Source organism: Callionymus lyra, chromosome 17 (genome assembly GCF_982586985.1).
Source record: "Callionymus lyra chromosome 17, fCalLyr1.hap1.1, whole genome shotgun sequence".
Taxonomy (NCBI): domain Eukaryota; kingdom Metazoa; phylum Chordata; class Actinopteri; order Syngnathiformes; family Callionymidae; genus Callionymus; species Callionymus lyra.
In genome coordinates, this window is record NC_141834.1 from 2,288,095 (window position 1) to 2,305,324 (window position 17,230).

Genomic DNA, 17,230 nt, shown 5'->3' on the forward strand with positions numbered 1-17,230 from the left:
AGCATGTACACTTTATTTTGTTTATTAAATAAAATGAAGAGAACGTTTCTGGTTTTGTCTTCTTGTAAAAAGTTTGGTGATCATGTGACACTAACATAATCTCAAAGTAGTAGTGAAAATCTACAAAAAGTAGTTTTACTGCACGAGTCATGACTGTAATTAAACAAACAGTATTACAAAAAATAATACTAATGTCCAAATTAACATTTTGTTTCTTCAATACTTAATAGTGATGGTTTGATGTTTCTTTCTTTTGGTGGGTCAGGATTGTTGGAGCGATTGTTGTCCCTTGTTGAGAAACAACAAAGTCGGATGTCTACCATGGGGCTCATGCAGAGAGGCCCCTCATCTGATAGTGATGAAGACAGGGTTCACCTGACCAGAGAGAAGCTGCTTCAACTCAACCGCAAAGCCAAGCTCTGGCCCCTTATGGAAGGGGTGGCTGTTCTTAACCATCTACGCCTCAGCACTGACCTGCTTCAGCTGTCCCTGTCTCCACGGTGAAACATCTTGTTCTATTCAGAGACACATTAGCAAATGCAGTTTTTTCACCTGTAACTCCTCATTATCCTGCAGTGGCAGCGAGGCTGTAGATGGTCTGCGACAGGAGCTGTCTCGACATCTCCGCTTCTGTCTGCAATCTACAACCATGAACGTTAGTCAACTCCAGCCGCTCTGGTTCATGCTCCATAGTGAGCAGGTGAGGATGAGTTTTCATCTTTGATTTTGATGTCTTATATGATTACACTGACATATATTATTTAAATCAACAGGACACATTAGTTTAGCAGCCTTAGTTTTGAGAAAAAAACATTTTTATTTAGCTAACAAGAAGTATGATTTGGATACTTTTGGCTCACTTTATCTTAATCATCTGTGTGTTTGTCCACTTTTAACCAACAAATCTATTGTCTTATCTTAAACACCAGCATCTTTTAGATGTGACGATATCATTATAAACATTCATCTACTTTGATCATCTGTATAAATAAACATAAAATGACTTGATGGGCCTGATTTGGCTTCCAGGCTTTACGTTTGACACTTGTAGTATAAATATTTTAATATATATATTTTAAATATTGAATTTTATTTGAATGCATTGACTTATCATAAAATTGTGTGTTTCAGCCCACAGAAGAGTTGCAGTTTGTGTGGTGTGACCTTCTGTCAGAAGCCCTGAATGCGTTGTGGACCAGCAGTGTGACATCAGACCCTGACTTGTGGCTCAGATGGAACCCATTTAACACTGACGTCAAGCCAGCTATGAAATCTAAATCAGGGGCAGAGAGCATGGTATTGAAAAGGAAAATCATACTTGACCAAAGATTACATTCGTCAAATATCTAAATGTATGTGTGTATTCTAGGGCCCCGCTCTGCTGAGTAAAGCTGTGTGGACACGTTGCATGCTAGGAGTGCTCAGCAACAGTGAAGGTGGAGGTTGTTGGGAACCAACCAGTGATGCCCTTCTGTCCATTTCCCATGTGAATCTGGGTGAATGGAAGGAGAGAGTCCAGCAGCTGCAGGAAGTTTCAACTGTGCTATGGGAGAACTTGTCGTTCCCTGCTCTGGCTGAGTTCAGGTATAGAGAAGAAGCACTTAATAACTTCTTAACTTGGTTTCAGTTTCAGTGATGACTGTTTCTTCACAGTGGAACAGACCTGCGACTTCAGGGTGCCGTGTTGCATCGCCAACTGCAAAGTTTGGCGGAGCTGCTGCCACACAGCTTGCAGGAAGGCTACATGGAAACCTGCAAGAGCGTTCTGGAGGGCCCAGACTCCCTGATCGCTGCAGAGGAGATTCAGAAACTCCTGAAGGAACTTCTTCCACCCAACCTACTCCCTTACGGTTTTGTGGATGCCTGTGTGGAGTGCATTGAGCAGCATGTCCAAAGCAAAGTCCAGGCCAGTAACACACTCGTCCGCTCTGGTGTCTTCTGGGTCAACATGGGTCTACTGCAGATGAAAGTGTGGACCCCTCAGACCATCTTTGACCCCGCTGTGAAGCGGGCCTACAAACTTGGCTATGCCCAGCAAGAGGTTGGTCGCTGTAAATACATTTTGAGGAAAAAAGTATGAATGAAAGATGTATGAACACCTAAGAAGTAATGAGGATTGTTGGACTAGTATAAATGTTCCATCTAGTGTTGTTTTCTCCTGAAATTCCCAATACAGATGAACAGAAATCACGAGATACAAGGTCATAACACCTCAAATTATTAAAATAATTTTAATATAAAGCGTCAACTCATAACAGAGTTATCTCAATTCATATTTCAGTTAAATAACTTGTATATATATTACTATTATATATATATAATAATATAGGAGGAGAGGAAAAACGGGTCACAGGGAATCACAAGGAATGACGGTGGCGAGGAAAAACTTGCTTCTAACAGACAGAAACCTCAACAAACTAGACTCTGTTCGGACTCCTGCTGTAACAGTAGTGGTAGTACGAGTAATCATATTTTACATTAACTGGACAAATGTTGTTGTTGTTTTTTAGACGTTCATAATGTTTTTTTCTTTACTATTATTTGTATAACAATGACTGCATGTTTCTCTAATCATTGTTAGCTGGCCCTGCTGACGGACGAATGGAATGGGCGAAGTCTTTGCTCTCAGCTGATGACTGGAGCAGAACTGGAAGAGAGTAGCACCACCGATGGTTTACAGCACCCTCGCATCAGGTCAGCATAAAAACTCTCCATTTCATTAATTTTGGTCCTTTCGCTCATGCAACTGAAATCCTGATCCAATATTCTCCATGTAATTAAGTGGAGTTAAACTGAGGCACTAGTCCGTTGTGTTTCACTCTTGATGCAGGTATCTGTGGATACGTACGCAGCAGGTCAAGGAACAGATTCTGGAACTGACAAGGAAGCAGGCCTGTCGCCCAAACCAGCCTCAGTATGAACGTCTGTACCAGGAGATCCAGCACTACCTCAGCTCAATCGGCAAGGCCTCAGCGGTGGAGGGCCTGCTCTCGAACCTTCTGAAGGCTCTTCATGGCCCCTCTACCAAAGTCAGGTCCATCCGGGGACTGCTAAAAGAGGAGTCAGTGTGGCAGAACTCTCAGCAGCGCTTTTGTCAGCGTCTGCTAGACGACTTTCCCATGTATCCCGATGTGGTCGGGCCAATAGAGACCGGGATACGGCAGCTACGCCACGGCATGAGGCTGGTGGCCTCACAGGTTGCTTCAACTCTCACTCCAGTGCCAGGTCTAGCCAAGCTCCTGTCCTGCCTGCTTTCCTTCCCGACCATGACCACGGGCCTGCAGTCCCACCTGGTCCAGGCGGACTTCTTGTGCTCCAAAGAGTGTGTCCAAGTACTGCTTCACCTGGGGAAGCTGCTGCCTCAGCCAGATCTCCCGAAGGTGATTCCTCAGACCTCCACTCTGCTCCTCAATGCTCTGCTCTACCTGCAGTGCCACACGCTGACCACAGGGGAGTTCAGTGAGCAGGCACAAGACCTTTTCAGGCACATCTGCAAGGTGAGTGCTCGGTGAGCAACTATTATGAACTTCTGTTCTATTAATGTTTGAATTGTCACCTCGTAGGTTCTAGTGAATGAATGGGACGAGCAGGAGAGAAAGCTGAGGGAGAAAGAGCAGCAGGATGCCAGTGTGTACCGCAAACGCAGCATACTTCATGGCTCTGGACTGACTGAGGATGAGCAGGAGGAACAAGACTTCAAACGCCAGTTTCCTCTGTTTAACAAGGTATCAGGGAAAGATATAACCAAAGCTGTCAGCTACGCCTGTTCACAGTTGACCATTTATTCATTTGAACTTAAAACATGTCACATTCTCCAAATTAGTTTGACTTTTGTACACTTCAATTTGATAAACCCCTGAGAATTTTGAACATTTTCCAATAAAGTTTGTTCAAATGAGAATATATTTATCAAGAAGTTAATACATTCTGCTAACCTATGATTATATCCAGTTAGAAATCTAGTAATCTTTAAAACATCACAGTGTTTCTGCCTCTTGAATTCAGTGTATTTAATTATCATCAAAATGTGCCTCTAGTCACCAGACTGAGCCTGAACATTAAACTATTCGTGTGCCTCCAGGACTTTGACGACATCACGTCCGAACCTTCTCTTGAGGCTCCATCACAATCACTCGAAGACAATGACGCACTGGATGAGTCCAGTGATGTTGCCTTCTTGTCTCCTGCTGCTCTCTGTATTGTGGTCAACATCCATCAACGACTCTGCCAAGGACACGCTCAGTCACTGTGGCACCAGAGCCAAACACCTGCTCATCACAGCAGGGATTACATCACTGCTCTGTCCTTGTCTTATCAGATCGCTGCTCCTGTTATGACACGCTTCTATTACCTGGCAGGTCAGTCTCAATGTCAACATGCCTCTTCATTATAATTGTGTGTAAGAGTCTTTTCCTTTGTGGCTCTAACAGATGCAGAACTAGACCAGAAGTTGGTATCCACGGGTTTGCTGCTTTCCACTCTCGTTCAGAACACCGTGTTGGGTTCAGATGGTTCTGAAGAACTCACAGTCACCTCAGAAGGTCCTTATGACTTCTACCTGCAGCCCAACATGAGCCAAGCACGGCTCTCTCTGCCTGTCCTGGAGCAGCTCAACAGCGGTGTCAAGCAGAGACTGGATGATTGGCCTGAGCACCCTGCTCTTTTGCAGGTCTGTTGAACACCAATTTTCCTGTCCATCTCTGTCTTAGTAGCCCTTTTTTTATTCAAACATTAACACATGTTTACAGGAACCTTTTGTAGTTAAACAGGTCAAAGATTAGGAGGACAGTTTAATGGTAAAAAAAAGTATATTAACAAATATATGACTGATAAATAATAATTAATGTATTATTACACGATATGCATTGCTATAAAATTCATTTTTAATCATAAACTTCAAAAAATACATTTCCATAGCCATGATCATTACTTTTGAAATGTTTACTGTTTTACTGTCCTCCCTCCCCCCACATTATGTCTTTAGTTAGCATCCGTAGACATGTGTTTAAATTATATAAAACCGTCACAATGTGTTTATAATAGCTCCTAAAGCAGAATGTTTTGTTGTCTACTTTAAAATCCAACAATTATCCACGTCAAAAGATTCCACCCTGCAAACAGATCCTTTAAAACAGCAATTTGACAGTGATTAGAACCAAAGAAACATTAACATGCAGCTGCCAAGTTTTATCTTAAACGGATTAGTCCAAGTCAATATATATTAATAAAGTGGTGGTTATGTCATGAGATGTGGGGAAAATGTTTAATGGTGACAAAGTTATCTTAACAGTTCTGTATTCCTCTTTAACAAAACACGAGCTTAAAAAAAAAAATGCTCATTTCAACCCAAATTGTGATGGTCCTTCTCACATGTGTTCTTCCAGCTGACTGTGGTCATTGAGAGGATCATGGACTTCAGCCTGGCCAGTCCACTGGCAAGGTTCCTTTATGGACTGGAGATCCTCCTAAGTAAAGCGCAGGTGAGTTATTTAATTCCGATACATTAATGCATCTATTTATGAAGGTCATGACACCATTTAGTTGACTTAACATGTTTTTTAAACCCTGTCTCCTATTCATGCTGCTTCCTCAAGGACTGGGAGAACAACGCCAGCCGTGCCGTGTCGTTGCAGAAACACCTGGAGCCTGTGACCCAGCTCATCATCCAGTATCGCAAACTGGAGCTGAAGTAAGAGACATTTCAGTGACTGAGAAGCCAACATCCTATCTTCACTCACATTGGTGTACATCTTATTCTTGTAGCTGCTGGTCCTGTAGCCTGGACAACGCAGTGAAACGTCACACTGAGAAGTCCACCCGGCACTGGTTCTCCATCTACCAGCTGCTGGAGGGATTTCTGCAGGACCAGAGGACTGACTCTGACACAGGTTATAGCTTTTTCTTCATCTAGACGTATATAAGTTTAAGGTGTGATGTTGTGTATGTTATAGTTATACCATAGCAAACTAAGATATAGGTTCACAGTAAAGGAAGATGTCAAAGTTATTTTCTTTCAGATGAAGAATAAGTGTGGTAAGCATGAATAACCACCCCTGATCTGAATTTTAAAATGTTGGGAAAGCCCAGGTAGACCAAATGGAAAAGACAGGCAAGATACGAACAGGAACAGTTGCGAGCAAATTCAGTAAAAAAAGAAAGAAAGAAAAAGTGTCATAAAAAGACTCCGAGTGTTTCCGCCAATCAATGAGAGCATCAATAATCTAGAACTCGAATCAGTTTTTATAACCTCCTCTTGCCATATATTCCTAAATGTTGCTAATTTGATTTTGCTAATTTAGAAGAATGGATTATACAAATATTAGTTCATTGTCTTTTTTTTCTGCAAAAAATCTTAAAGTTCAATACAAATATAATATAATAATATTTTGCACATTGTACCACATATGGAGTGAAAGAGGTTGTGCATTATAAACTGTGTTTGGCTTGTATTTACAATTAATTTCTCTCTCCAGGAGAGGACAAAGAGACTCGGTCCCTGTCCTCTGTGTCTTCCACACTGCAGGCCTTCATAGAAGGCTCCACCCTGGGCGAGTTCCACACCCGACTGAACATGCTTCTGACCTTCCACTGCCACCTCCTGCTGCTGTCCAAGCAGCCTGGTCAAGGTGAGCCATCTCTACACACTTAACTCAAGCAGCAGGTTTATTCAACTTGTCCGTATCTAACATGGACTACATTGTCTCGAACAGAGTCTCTGTCCAGTATCCTTTGGAATCTGCACAAGTACTACAGCCAGTTCTCCGACTCCATCCAGAGCAAAGTCGTCCAGCTGAGACAGCCGATTGAGAAGGAGCTGAAGGTGAAAATTAAAGCTCTGTGTCCATCCAGAACTTGTTTGTGACTGCGTCTGTGATGCTTTGTGTTGTGCCAGGACTTTGTTAAGATCTCCAAGTGGAACGATGTCAGTTTCTGGTCAATCAAACAGTCAGTGGAGAAGACTCACCGGTATGTGGTTATCACTCATGTCACTCGGTATATTTATCTGTCTAACATGCTGACCGTCTTAACAGGACTTTGTTCAAGTTTGTCAAGAAGTTTGAACAGGCTCTGAATGGCCCATGTATGCCAGCACTGGTTGAACACGGTGCAAGTGTCGGCCTGGATACTGTAGATGTGAGCACTGACCAGAGTCCACTCCAGCGGGTTCACCAGGCTTTAAAGTCCGCTCTGCCTGGCAAGGACTTGGATGTAAGCCTGTGGTATGCCGATGAGAAGAACCCGAGCAAATCACCAAATATGATACTTTTCAGATCGAAGATCCACAAGAAGGAGTAGATCCTTCATCTCTACAGGGACGTCTCCCAGTACTGACCAAAAAGATGAGGAGGATGTGTGTCAATCTGCAGAAGAAACATCCTGCTCCAGAGCTGGCTGAAGATCTGGACTGTTTCACTGGTATGAGACCATACAGTTGGTCGAGTTGTGAAAATTTTATTCATAGAAGAGATGACTTTGTTATGGAAAGACACTTTAAATAAAAAATTAAAGACCATGACAATTAAACAATTCATCAGAGGAAGTTGAAGCCAAATGAATGCACAATTACTGCAGTTGCTTCTTTGGATTTAAGCTTTAATAACTCAACTCTATAGGAAGAAAAATGTAATATAGTGTTTTTTCTAAGACAAAGGTTTTGCAACAACCTTAAAGGTTAAGATCATTTTTTGTTCCTTTTAAGCTTGATCGTTTCTTATTAAGTTTCCCAAACAACTAACAAATATCTGACTTATTTTATCCAGATTTAAGAACAATGACATTGTCCTTCTCTTCTACCACCAGGCGAGGTCATCAGTCATCTGCAGAACCTGCAGGCTCTAACCTTTGACGTGAATGCAGAGAAGGAGAAGCAGAAGTCCGAAGTCAAGCACATCCTTCAGCAGAAGCAGAGAGCTCTCTCTGATCTGTTCAAGATGCTGTCAAACATAGGTGAGGTCAACATCTTCTGCTCATGCAGAACTTGTTCTTACACTTTTCATGTGTTGTTTGCAGGTCTCTCGTACCGCAAAGGTTTGACCTGGAACAGAACTGCTCAGCCAGCGACAGCCTTGTGTATGCAGCCTCTTGAGATGACCACTGCTGTGTCTGTGGTCAGGAACCAGAAGCCGAAAGAAAGCTTGTTAGTAATATGTTGATGTTGCACGTTAATAACCGAGGTTTAAAGTTTCAATCTTATAACTGTAGTTAAATGTTGCAGGTTGATGACAGAAATGTTGGCGGCATGGGATGGATGTCAGAAGTACTTCTATCGTTCATGGTCCCGGAGGACAGTACTGCAGACGGCCCTCCAGAGCTCTGTGAAAGTTTGTACAAAATAACCTTGATTTGATGCTTTTGATTCAGATTCATCTTTAAAAAAGTGACAGGATTCATGCTGTTGTTGTTGTTATTGTGTGTGTGGCAGGAGTTGGGATTGGGGAACATTGAGCGTTGCCGAGGTTTCTCATCTCACCTGTTCAAGCTGCTACTGAGACAAAGACAGCGACTCACCGCGCTCACAGAACAGTGGGTCCACCTGAGGTGAGTTTGCAATTCATCAGGACTGTGAGGTTGTAATAGAGAAAAGCTGAATAGATAAAGTGAACATTACAGGATATCAATCTTTAAGAGTTGATGTTAACATGAACCACTTTTCTTCATTAACCATGAATGCATCATACATTTTTTTCCTGACTTGTAGGAAACTTACCAGCAACGTGCAGGACATCCAGACTGAACTCTTGAGCCAACCAGAGGATGACCGTTGCACACTGCCCCCCCAGACTTCCCTGCACAGCTGGTTAGTGCGAGGACGAGCACTGACAGCCGAGTGCTCCACTCTCCTGCAGCAGCTGGCCTGGCTCCTGCAGTGTTGTCCTGAAGAATCACAGCAGACGCAAGAGAACAACGGGAGCGGGTTGTCTCAGCAGAGTTGCATGTCTCCTCTGACGGCCCAGCGACAGCCCCCTTGTTGCTTGATGAGGAAGGGCGACGCAGCGTGGAGCCAGCTGAGTCAGCGTGTCTCTGTCTTGTTGAAGCAGAGCCTGAACATGAAGAGAGATCTGGATGGAGTTAATCAGCAGACATCACAGACAGTGCTGCACAACTGGTACACCCGTCTTAGATTGGCATTCACACATTATACAAGGCTCATCTCTTCTGCTTGTGCTTTTCTAGGAGCTTTTTCACCACGTGTTGCTCCGCCTATGACCACTTGATTGCCACAGCAGCCGAGATTCTAAGCATCGAGGGACTCTTCGCTCCCCTCGTCAGTGTGGGCGACAGAGGGAGTCAGCCGGCGATCGCTCAGAGCCTCCAGTTCCTCCGGGCCAAGATGGAGACCGACGTTACTGAATTCACCACCTGGAAGACTGGGCTGCTCTCGCTGAGTCATGAGAACACAGGTGAACATCTAAAAAAAGATCTTCTAGATCACACGTAAACAATTATACAGATGCTTGCAATAACAGTAAAACTAATGTAGAAGGAAAGGCATTTAATGGAAATTGGATTTTCCCTGTTAAAGGATTTGGGTAGATAAAAAATTAAGCCCGTGATCAAGAGTTCTAAAAGATTCTGTCCCTTTGATTGAGTTTAACCCCCGTTATAGATCTTTGCCATACTGTTGTTGCTGCTTATTGATGAGGGTAATATAGTTAATATTATAGGTGTCAAATATTATGTACAGAACTTTTTTTTGATTTTCACATGTATATGCAAAAGTCTCAATAGTTGAATTCTCCATTTCTTATCAGTGTCACATCATGACATTTTTAATGTTTGCAATTGTTCAAACTACATAATTACCGAACAAGACACAACATTAAGAAGTTAATAAACTGAGCAGCAATACGTTTGCAATTACAAAAAGTTCATGAGGGAAGAGATTGCAGAAGTGTTGTTCAAACATACACATGCAGAATCGACTCTTTCAGAGTAGGCAGAAAGAGACTTTATAATCACTGCAAATTGAAGTGTTTTCATTATGTGCAACAATATTTACTCCTGTACATATAATAGGAGCTACTCTATTAAAATAAACTTTCAATGGTGCATGAGTATATAGCCATGTGAAAGGCTCATGGGATAATAATCTTTTCAAATTTAAACATTCAAAGCAGTTTTTTAGTGACAGTCTTAAAATATCGAGAAATTATAGAGATGGTTTAATTCCTGCATCTTTACACCAAAACAAAAAATGTATTTCTTGTATACACGTAGACAAGCTGTAAAAATAGTTTTTACTCAGTCATTGTCGTCACTCCACAGATGAGAGAACCTCCTTCTTCTCGGACTTCTCTGCTGAGCTGGAGAGCAACATCAACACAGTTCTCTGTGCTGTCCAGACACTGGTGAAGCGGAAAGAGAAAGAGCAGCAGACAAAGAATCAACAGGATGTTGAAGGTGAGAACAAGGAAGTCTTTAGGCGTGTTCACAGTGCAGCGTGTTACGTGAAAACCCCAGGAAAATGTTTTTCCCATTAAGGCCTGTGTTATTAAAGATACATTTCCTGTTCAGAACCTGCTAAAGAGGAGGAGGACGGGCAGGCAGAGGATCTTCTCAAACCTGGACATCTAACTGTCCTCCTGGAAGAGGAGTTGACTGCTGAGCTTGAAGCTTTGGGTTTGTCAGATGTGAGCAGACGACTGGAGAAACTCCTGAAAGTCCTGAAGACTCACAGAGACTCATCTGAGCCGCAGCAACTGCAGGTATGCTGAAGTTTCAAAACACCTATGCTCCTCGTCTCAGATATATTATGTCTGTGTAAGACCTGCACGTTCAAATAAATATGACATTCAAGGGTTTTCGTCATTGAGGCAAGAACGTTATTATTGTAAGTATTTTCCGGATTATAGGCTCAGAAATCTGTAAAAATGTTTTACTACAACTTTAGTGATCTACCAAGCCACACAGCCACTAAAGTAATAGTAAAACATTTATTTATATATAGTGCAGCTTCTACATAACATCAATTTGAGTTAGTAAAACAATAATAAATACATAAGGTGCACTGTTCATATTTGAGACAATAATGTGTTTTTCTTGGTTTTTTTGTCAGAAACATGGTATTTATGGTCAGTTGTAACCCAAAATACATTTTGTGGAAATGTTCACTCCATTTCCGCAGCCCTCTAGTGAAAGAGGGGGTGGGAAATTAGCTATCTCTCCATTGTTACATTTTCCCTAATGAAAGGATTACTTTTCTGACAAGGGGGGAGCCCCCCCCCAATGACCACGTAGCACATAATATATGTGTTTAAATATATATTATTGTCTGTCTAAACACGTTATTAGCATAGAATATATTTGTCATTCTTGGCTTCTATTTGACCAGCTTGTATGTTTGCATGCATTCAGGAGGTCAACAGGGCTTGTAGGATGCTGGTGAGGTTGGAGCCTTTGCTGGCCATCTACTCTGACCTGGTCCGATACTACCTGGCTGTGACGCTAGGAGCTCACAGGAGCACTGGGAAGCTGCTGTCGGTCCTAGCAAGCATCTTCACTGACCTTGCTCAAAAGGCAAGTGCACACATGGAGTAAAGACTCATCAGATCACAGATATCGTGCCCATAGTCCAAAATAAAATGTTCTCTTCTTTCTCAGGGCTTCTGCCTGCCTCAGGAGCTGATGCCTGGAGGAGATGGTGAAGGAGCCTCAGAGTTCCACGACTACGAAGGAGGTGGCATCGGGGAAGGAGAGGGAGTCAAAGATGTCAGCGACAAGATTGAGAATGAAGACCAGGTTGAGACTTTAGTGGAGTCAGATTGCTATTTCTGAATGTGCTGCTGTGGTCTAGACGCTGATGCTATGTGTGTTTCAGGTGGAGGACACCTTCCAGGAAGGCCAAGAGAAGGAAGAGCAACAGGAAAAGGGAAACATCAAAGCCGAGGACAACGCTATTGAAATGTCAGATGACTTTGATGGACAGATGCATGATGGAGATGCTGAGGAAAAAGGTAGCTTGTTGAATTATCATTAAACCAATGAAAACCTTCAGCCAAGCCACTTGTTAAAGTTGTAACTTTCTCTATTAAAACATGTGTCATGATCAATAATATCAATCAAAACTCTTCAGATGAAGACGACGAGTCTGATAAAGAGAACGAGGAGGAGCTGGACAAGAAGATGGGTGATTTGGGTGAAGGACAGACAGACACTCTGGATGAGAGGATGTGGGGGGATGATGATGACGATGATGAAGAGGATGGGGGCAGTGACAAGGAGGAAGAGTTAGGCCAAGGCATGGATCAGGTACTGTCACTGGTGGGTTGTTGTTTGACTCCACATGGTTCTCATCTTTCTGTCCTGTGCGTGTTCAGGGAGAGTCCCAGTTGGTCGCCAAAGACGACAACGTTGACGCTTCTGATCCAAGCAAAGACAAGAACAAAGATGAGCAGATGGACACTGAGGAGAAGAAAGAGATCAATGAACAAGGAGATGAGGTACTGCTTGTTTTATCGGGATGAACAAAGTTGACTAAAATGTTGTTGGTTCATAGAAACCAGTCTGACGGAGAAGAAAATATCATTCTTCCAAATATAATAAATACACATGATCAAGAAGTGTAGCTTCAACAGCTGCTGTGCTCCATTTTTTCTGTCCACCAGAGGGAGTTTGATGAGAATGAGGTGGATCCTCACCATGGTCAGCAAGACAAGAGACCAGAACCTGAGGCCATGGATCTTCCTGATGATCTAAACCTGGACCAGGACGGCGAGGGCTGTGACAATGAGGAGGAGAAAGATGGTTTGTTTGTTTAAACACAGACCCACAATTGGACACACTAACACAAACCCAGACACAGGCATACATACATAGACACACAGCCACACCCCGACACACACAGACATAGACACTGATAAACTAACACACATCATCACAACACTGACACACACCGATACAGAGACACACATTAACAGACACTTACACAAACAGACATACAAATACACACTTAGACATCAACACGCACAGGCATACAGTGACACTAACACAAACAAAGACACGCACATAAACACACTAAGGTTGACACACCGAGAAACTAACACAATCACTGCCACACAATGACACTCCCACACACCAACATACCAGAACATATACACACACACGCACACACAACTACATGTCCGAGTTTCATTGTATGTATTACTATATTATTATACACTGCTTTAATTCATAAATGTGTGTCAAAATGTCTAAAGAACATTCACTCTTTTTTCATCAGATGAGAATCCACTTGACATTGACGAGAAGATCACACTTCCTGAGGAGGCAGATGGAGGACAGGACAAAGAGGAGGATGAGGGGATGGAAGAAGGAGAAGATAAAACAGAGGAGCAACAGTCCGAACTTCCCGGGGAGGAGAATGCTGAGGGGCAGGAGCCTGAGATGGAAGAAGAGGAGGAGAAAGGAGGAGACACAACAGAGGGGGAGAAAGAGTCTGCTGAGAAGGATGAAGTGGAGGAGGAGAGAAAAGGAGAGGAGGGTAAAGAGGAGAGTGTCCTAGCCCCTGACTCAGGAGAAGTGCCAAAGGTGACTATCAACTGGTCGGTTGTTCCCCACACTCAGAAGCTAAACTCCTATTTTCCTGACTGAAGGAAGAGGAGCAGGAAGGGGAGGAGCTTGAGTCTGCCGAGAGGAAGGAGCAAGAAACTGACGGACAGACGGGAGAGCAGAACGTCCAGAGTGATACAGCAGTGGAGCTGGCGGGGGAGGCGTCCGAGCAGGACAAGAGCAAAGAGGTGGAGTATATCAAGAGCAGAAATATCTGTGGTGGGAAATTACTTTTACTCAGGGGCCACATTTAATACAGTGGCTTTTGTGAGTGAAAGGTATAAAATCTACTTTTTAAATCCAGCTTAATATGCAGATCTTATTTACTGCATTTGATTTAACTTCTTTTTCATCTGATAAACAAGCATTTAAAAAAAAAAAATAATTATATTTACTTTTTTGAGGAGCAATGCATGCAAAAAAAGTGATGGACTAAGGTCCTTAAACAATAACCCTATTGTTTATTTAGAGACTAGATAATAGAAATAAATACCCAATAATGCAGACACACACACATAGACACATGCATACAAATAAATAACACAATGCACACACACTAAATCACACACAGTAACAGACACACACTAGAACACAGTAAAATTCTTAGTTTCTACATGACCTCATAAGCGATTCAAAAACAGTCAAAAGCCACATTTGTTCCTTAACAACAATCTTTGCTGAGATTAAATTAGTGAATTAAAATGAGTGAATTTTCACTTTTCATCAATGAGGTGTTTTTTCAGGAGCATGGCAGCGGAGCAGCAGATGCCAACCAGTCTGAAGGTCACCAGACCCAGCTGACCGCCCGGGTGTCGGCCCAGTCTCAGAATCAGAGGCAGACTCAGGTGAGCCTCCCTCATGACGGCGTCTGCTTGCACTTCCTTCTCAAGCGGCTTCTTCTCCTCCAGAGCTTCAAGAGGAAACCTGGTCAGGCCGACAACGAACGCTCGACCGGAAACTACAACGAGAAGATCAACAAGCGCCTGAGGACTCTGGAGAGCAGCTCTGACAAGGACCAGGACCCCAAACAGAGCGAGGCCCAGCAGGAGTCTGACCTGTACGAGCACATTAAGCAGGGGGACAGCAGCTACGACACGCAGACATACGGTGAGTCCAGGAGGATCCAGATGTTTGGTCTCTGACCTGAGATGACGTCTTCCTTCTTCAGATGCGGCCAGTGCTCAGCAGCAGAAAACTGTCGGGCCGCAGGAGGACCAGGATGAAAGTCAGGACGATGAAGACATCGCCATGGAAACTGAGGAACAGGAGGAAGTGAAGATGACTGAGGTCCAGGAGCTGAAGCCGGAGCAGCTGGACTCCACCAAGAGCTCTCAGAGAGGTGAGAGTCCTAGTCGCTGTCTTAAGGAGTCGTGTCCTACCGTCTGGTCATGAGCAGGTTCTGAGGCTGGAGAGATGGAGGTGCAGAAGCAGGAGCAGGGGGATCAGATGAAAGACTCTCAACCTCCTCCTGGAGAGGATCCGCGACCCGAGAGGAGCACAGAGTCCACCGTCCACACTGTTCCTGAACTACTCATGGACGCCCCCATGGTTGGTTTGCTACACACAGAGTTGGCGTGTGTGAGAGTCCAGGCTAATATGTGTCTGTTTGTGTGTGTGTGTGTGTGTGCAGAGTCTGCAGAGAGACCCTGAGGAGATGAGGAAGGCCATGGAGCAGCAGCTGGAGTCCTGGCACAAACTCACGCCTGGAACTCCAGAAGAAGTGAGATTGAGTCGTTTATTCACTTTCATTCTACTTTGGTGCTTTTATTTTGTTTTACAAGAGTGAGAGTTCTGGTTGCTCACAATGATGATGTGTGTCCTGCAGGAGAGTGCTGCAGCATCCATGTGGCACCAGTACCAGAACCTGACTTCACCTCTATCCCAGCAACTGTGCGAGCAGCTCCGCCTCATCTTGGAGCCGACGCAGGCCTCCAAGCTCAAGTCAGTACCAACACATGTTTGTCAAGAGAAGGACCCACAAAGACCCAGTTTTCGTGTTTTTAATCTTTTTATTATTTCATGTCTGGAGTCTGTCTGGCTTAGGGTAATGTAGTAGCAAGAATCTGTCGATATAATACATGTATGCGATACAGGATGTATTGTGACACTGTAGTAACAAGGATATGTTTGTAGGATTGTCGAGACTCTGGTGTTGCAGAATTAACACTCTCATGACTCTTGACGAAGTCGTTACTGCTTTCATTAATTTTGAAACCAAAATGAAACATCAACATTAAAAATGGCTGGAGTTGACAATAATAAGCTGCGGAGGATTTAATTACTAATGCCATCTAGGGGCCAGAAGATGAATTGCAACACAAAATGTACAAACACTGTGGATATTTGCATGTTAACTAAATTTAAAATAATCGAAAAAGGTTTTATTTTATCGACAACTCATTGAAATATACACCATAAAATAACTAGTTGTTTTTTTTCTATTCTATATATATATATATATATAGAATCCATACTTTATTGTGAAAAGAAATAATCGTGATATTTAAGTGTATTGATATTTTCTTAATGTGAACATGGTTGCGTAAAACTGTCTTGTTCAAGCTTGATATTTGTGTCCTCCTCAGGGGAGACTACCGCACCGGCAAGCGTCTGAACATGAGGAAGGTTATTCCCTACATTGCGAGTCAGTTTCGCAAAGACAAGATCTGGCTGAGAAGGACCAAACCCAGCAAGAGAGACTACCAGATCTGCCTGGCTGTGGACGACTCCTCCAGCATGGTGGACAACCATTCAAAACAGGTGAGGAGCTTTGAAGAGCATCGTTCGATAATGGGTCAATAACTCTTGTGCTTGTGTTTCATCAGCTGGCGTTCGAGTCGCTGTCAGTGATCATCTCTGCTCTGACTCTGCTGGAGGCGGGTCGGGTCTCCGTGTGCAGGTGCGTGTTTCTAACGCCCGCTTATGTCATTGTTTCTGTCTGCGACACTAACTTTAGACTCTTGTTAGCTTTGGAGAGCAAGTGCAGCTGCTGCATCCGTTCCAGCAGCAGTTCAACGATGAGTCGGGCGCTCGGATCCTCCGACTGTGTCAGTTCCAGCAGAAGAAGACCAGGATTGCAGAGGTTGGTCTGCTGGTGTCAACTGTAGATATCAAGATATATGTTTGTGAAATAACTGTTGCTCAGCAGCCGTACATGGTCTGGACTTTAAAAGATAGCACAGAAGCAGAAGACGTCCATGCACCACTTCACACACTAAATTTCACACCAAAATAATACTGATAGAAATCACGGCCAGGGGAAGTGTACTATGACGAGTTTTACCCCAAAAATATTACTGACAGAACATGTTGTAACCACCAGCGGGCTCACGTGCTCAGATTCAATACACTTTTAGAGAAAAGTTGTGATGTAACAAAATGACAATGAAAGTTTCTTATTCTGAATGAAATAAGTGAATTAACGAAAAGCTGGTGTAGGTGCATATCTGCTGATGTTGACTCTTGGCGGCACCAAGTGGTCATATTGGGAAGTGCACACCAGGGACTAAAGATCAATTCACAGACATGTGGCTGCAACACCACGAGTGGATGTCAATGTATAGTTAAATAAGTTTCTCATCCCCAACATACAGTAGTCAGAGCTAGAGTCCTCCTTGATTATGATTTATTTGCATTTCTTTTGAAACAAATGCAATAATAATATAATAATAATTATAACACA

General features: G+C 43.2%; 1 protein-coding gene across 1 annotated transcript in view; it reads left to right on the forward strand.

The window, feature by feature from the left end:
- The window catches only part of mdn1 (midasin AAA ATPase 1), a 43,656-nt gene that overhangs the window by 24,987 nt on the left and 1,439 nt on the right, over positions 1-17,230 (forward strand). Inside the window, exons 57-99 of the mRNA XM_087779010.1 lie at positions 266-500; positions 577-700; positions 1,132-1,296; positions 1,370-1,584; positions 1,654-2,041; positions 2,582-2,694; positions 2,831-3,497; positions 3,564-3,725; positions 4,082-4,358; positions 4,431-4,669; positions 5,385-5,480; positions 5,595-5,689; positions 5,764-5,888; positions 6,474-6,626; positions 6,711-6,820; positions 6,893-6,966; positions 7,032-7,209; positions 7,272-7,416; positions 7,801-7,947; positions 8,011-8,137; positions 8,216-8,321; positions 8,423-8,538; positions 8,699-9,106; positions 9,175-9,401; positions 10,267-10,401; positions 10,516-10,706; positions 11,356-11,517; positions 11,602-11,739; positions 11,819-11,954; positions 12,074-12,249; positions 12,318-12,440; positions 12,606-12,744; positions 13,220-13,527; positions 13,593-13,736; positions 14,292-14,393; positions 14,457-14,655; positions 14,717-14,887; positions 14,945-15,096; positions 15,179-15,268; positions 15,374-15,489; positions 16,134-16,308; positions 16,374-16,447; positions 16,516-16,630. Coding sequence (XP_087635136.1) covers positions 266-500; positions 577-700; positions 1,132-1,296; positions 1,370-1,584; positions 1,654-2,041; positions 2,582-2,694; positions 2,831-3,497; positions 3,564-3,725; positions 4,082-4,358; positions 4,431-4,669; positions 5,385-5,480; positions 5,595-5,689; positions 5,764-5,888; positions 6,474-6,626; positions 6,711-6,820; positions 6,893-6,966; positions 7,032-7,209; positions 7,272-7,416; positions 7,801-7,947; positions 8,011-8,137; positions 8,216-8,321; positions 8,423-8,538; positions 8,699-9,106; positions 9,175-9,401; positions 10,267-10,401; positions 10,516-10,706; positions 11,356-11,517; positions 11,602-11,739; positions 11,819-11,954; positions 12,074-12,249; positions 12,318-12,440; positions 12,606-12,744; positions 13,220-13,527; positions 13,593-13,736; positions 14,292-14,393; positions 14,457-14,655; positions 14,717-14,887; positions 14,945-15,096; positions 15,179-15,268; positions 15,374-15,489; positions 16,134-16,308; positions 16,374-16,447; positions 16,516-16,630 — 7,538 coding nt within the window. The remainder of the gene's footprint in view (positions 1-265; positions 501-576; positions 701-1,131; positions 1,297-1,369; positions 1,585-1,653; positions 2,042-2,581; positions 2,695-2,830; positions 3,498-3,563; positions 3,726-4,081; positions 4,359-4,430; positions 4,670-5,384; positions 5,481-5,594; positions 5,690-5,763; positions 5,889-6,473; positions 6,627-6,710; positions 6,821-6,892; positions 6,967-7,031; positions 7,210-7,271; positions 7,417-7,800; positions 7,948-8,010; positions 8,138-8,215; positions 8,322-8,422; positions 8,539-8,698; positions 9,107-9,174; positions 9,402-10,266; positions 10,402-10,515; positions 10,707-11,355; positions 11,518-11,601; positions 11,740-11,818; positions 11,955-12,073; positions 12,250-12,317; positions 12,441-12,605; positions 12,745-13,219; positions 13,528-13,592; positions 13,737-14,291; positions 14,394-14,456; positions 14,656-14,716; positions 14,888-14,944; positions 15,097-15,178; positions 15,269-15,373; positions 15,490-16,133; positions 16,309-16,373; positions 16,448-16,515; positions 16,631-17,230) is intronic.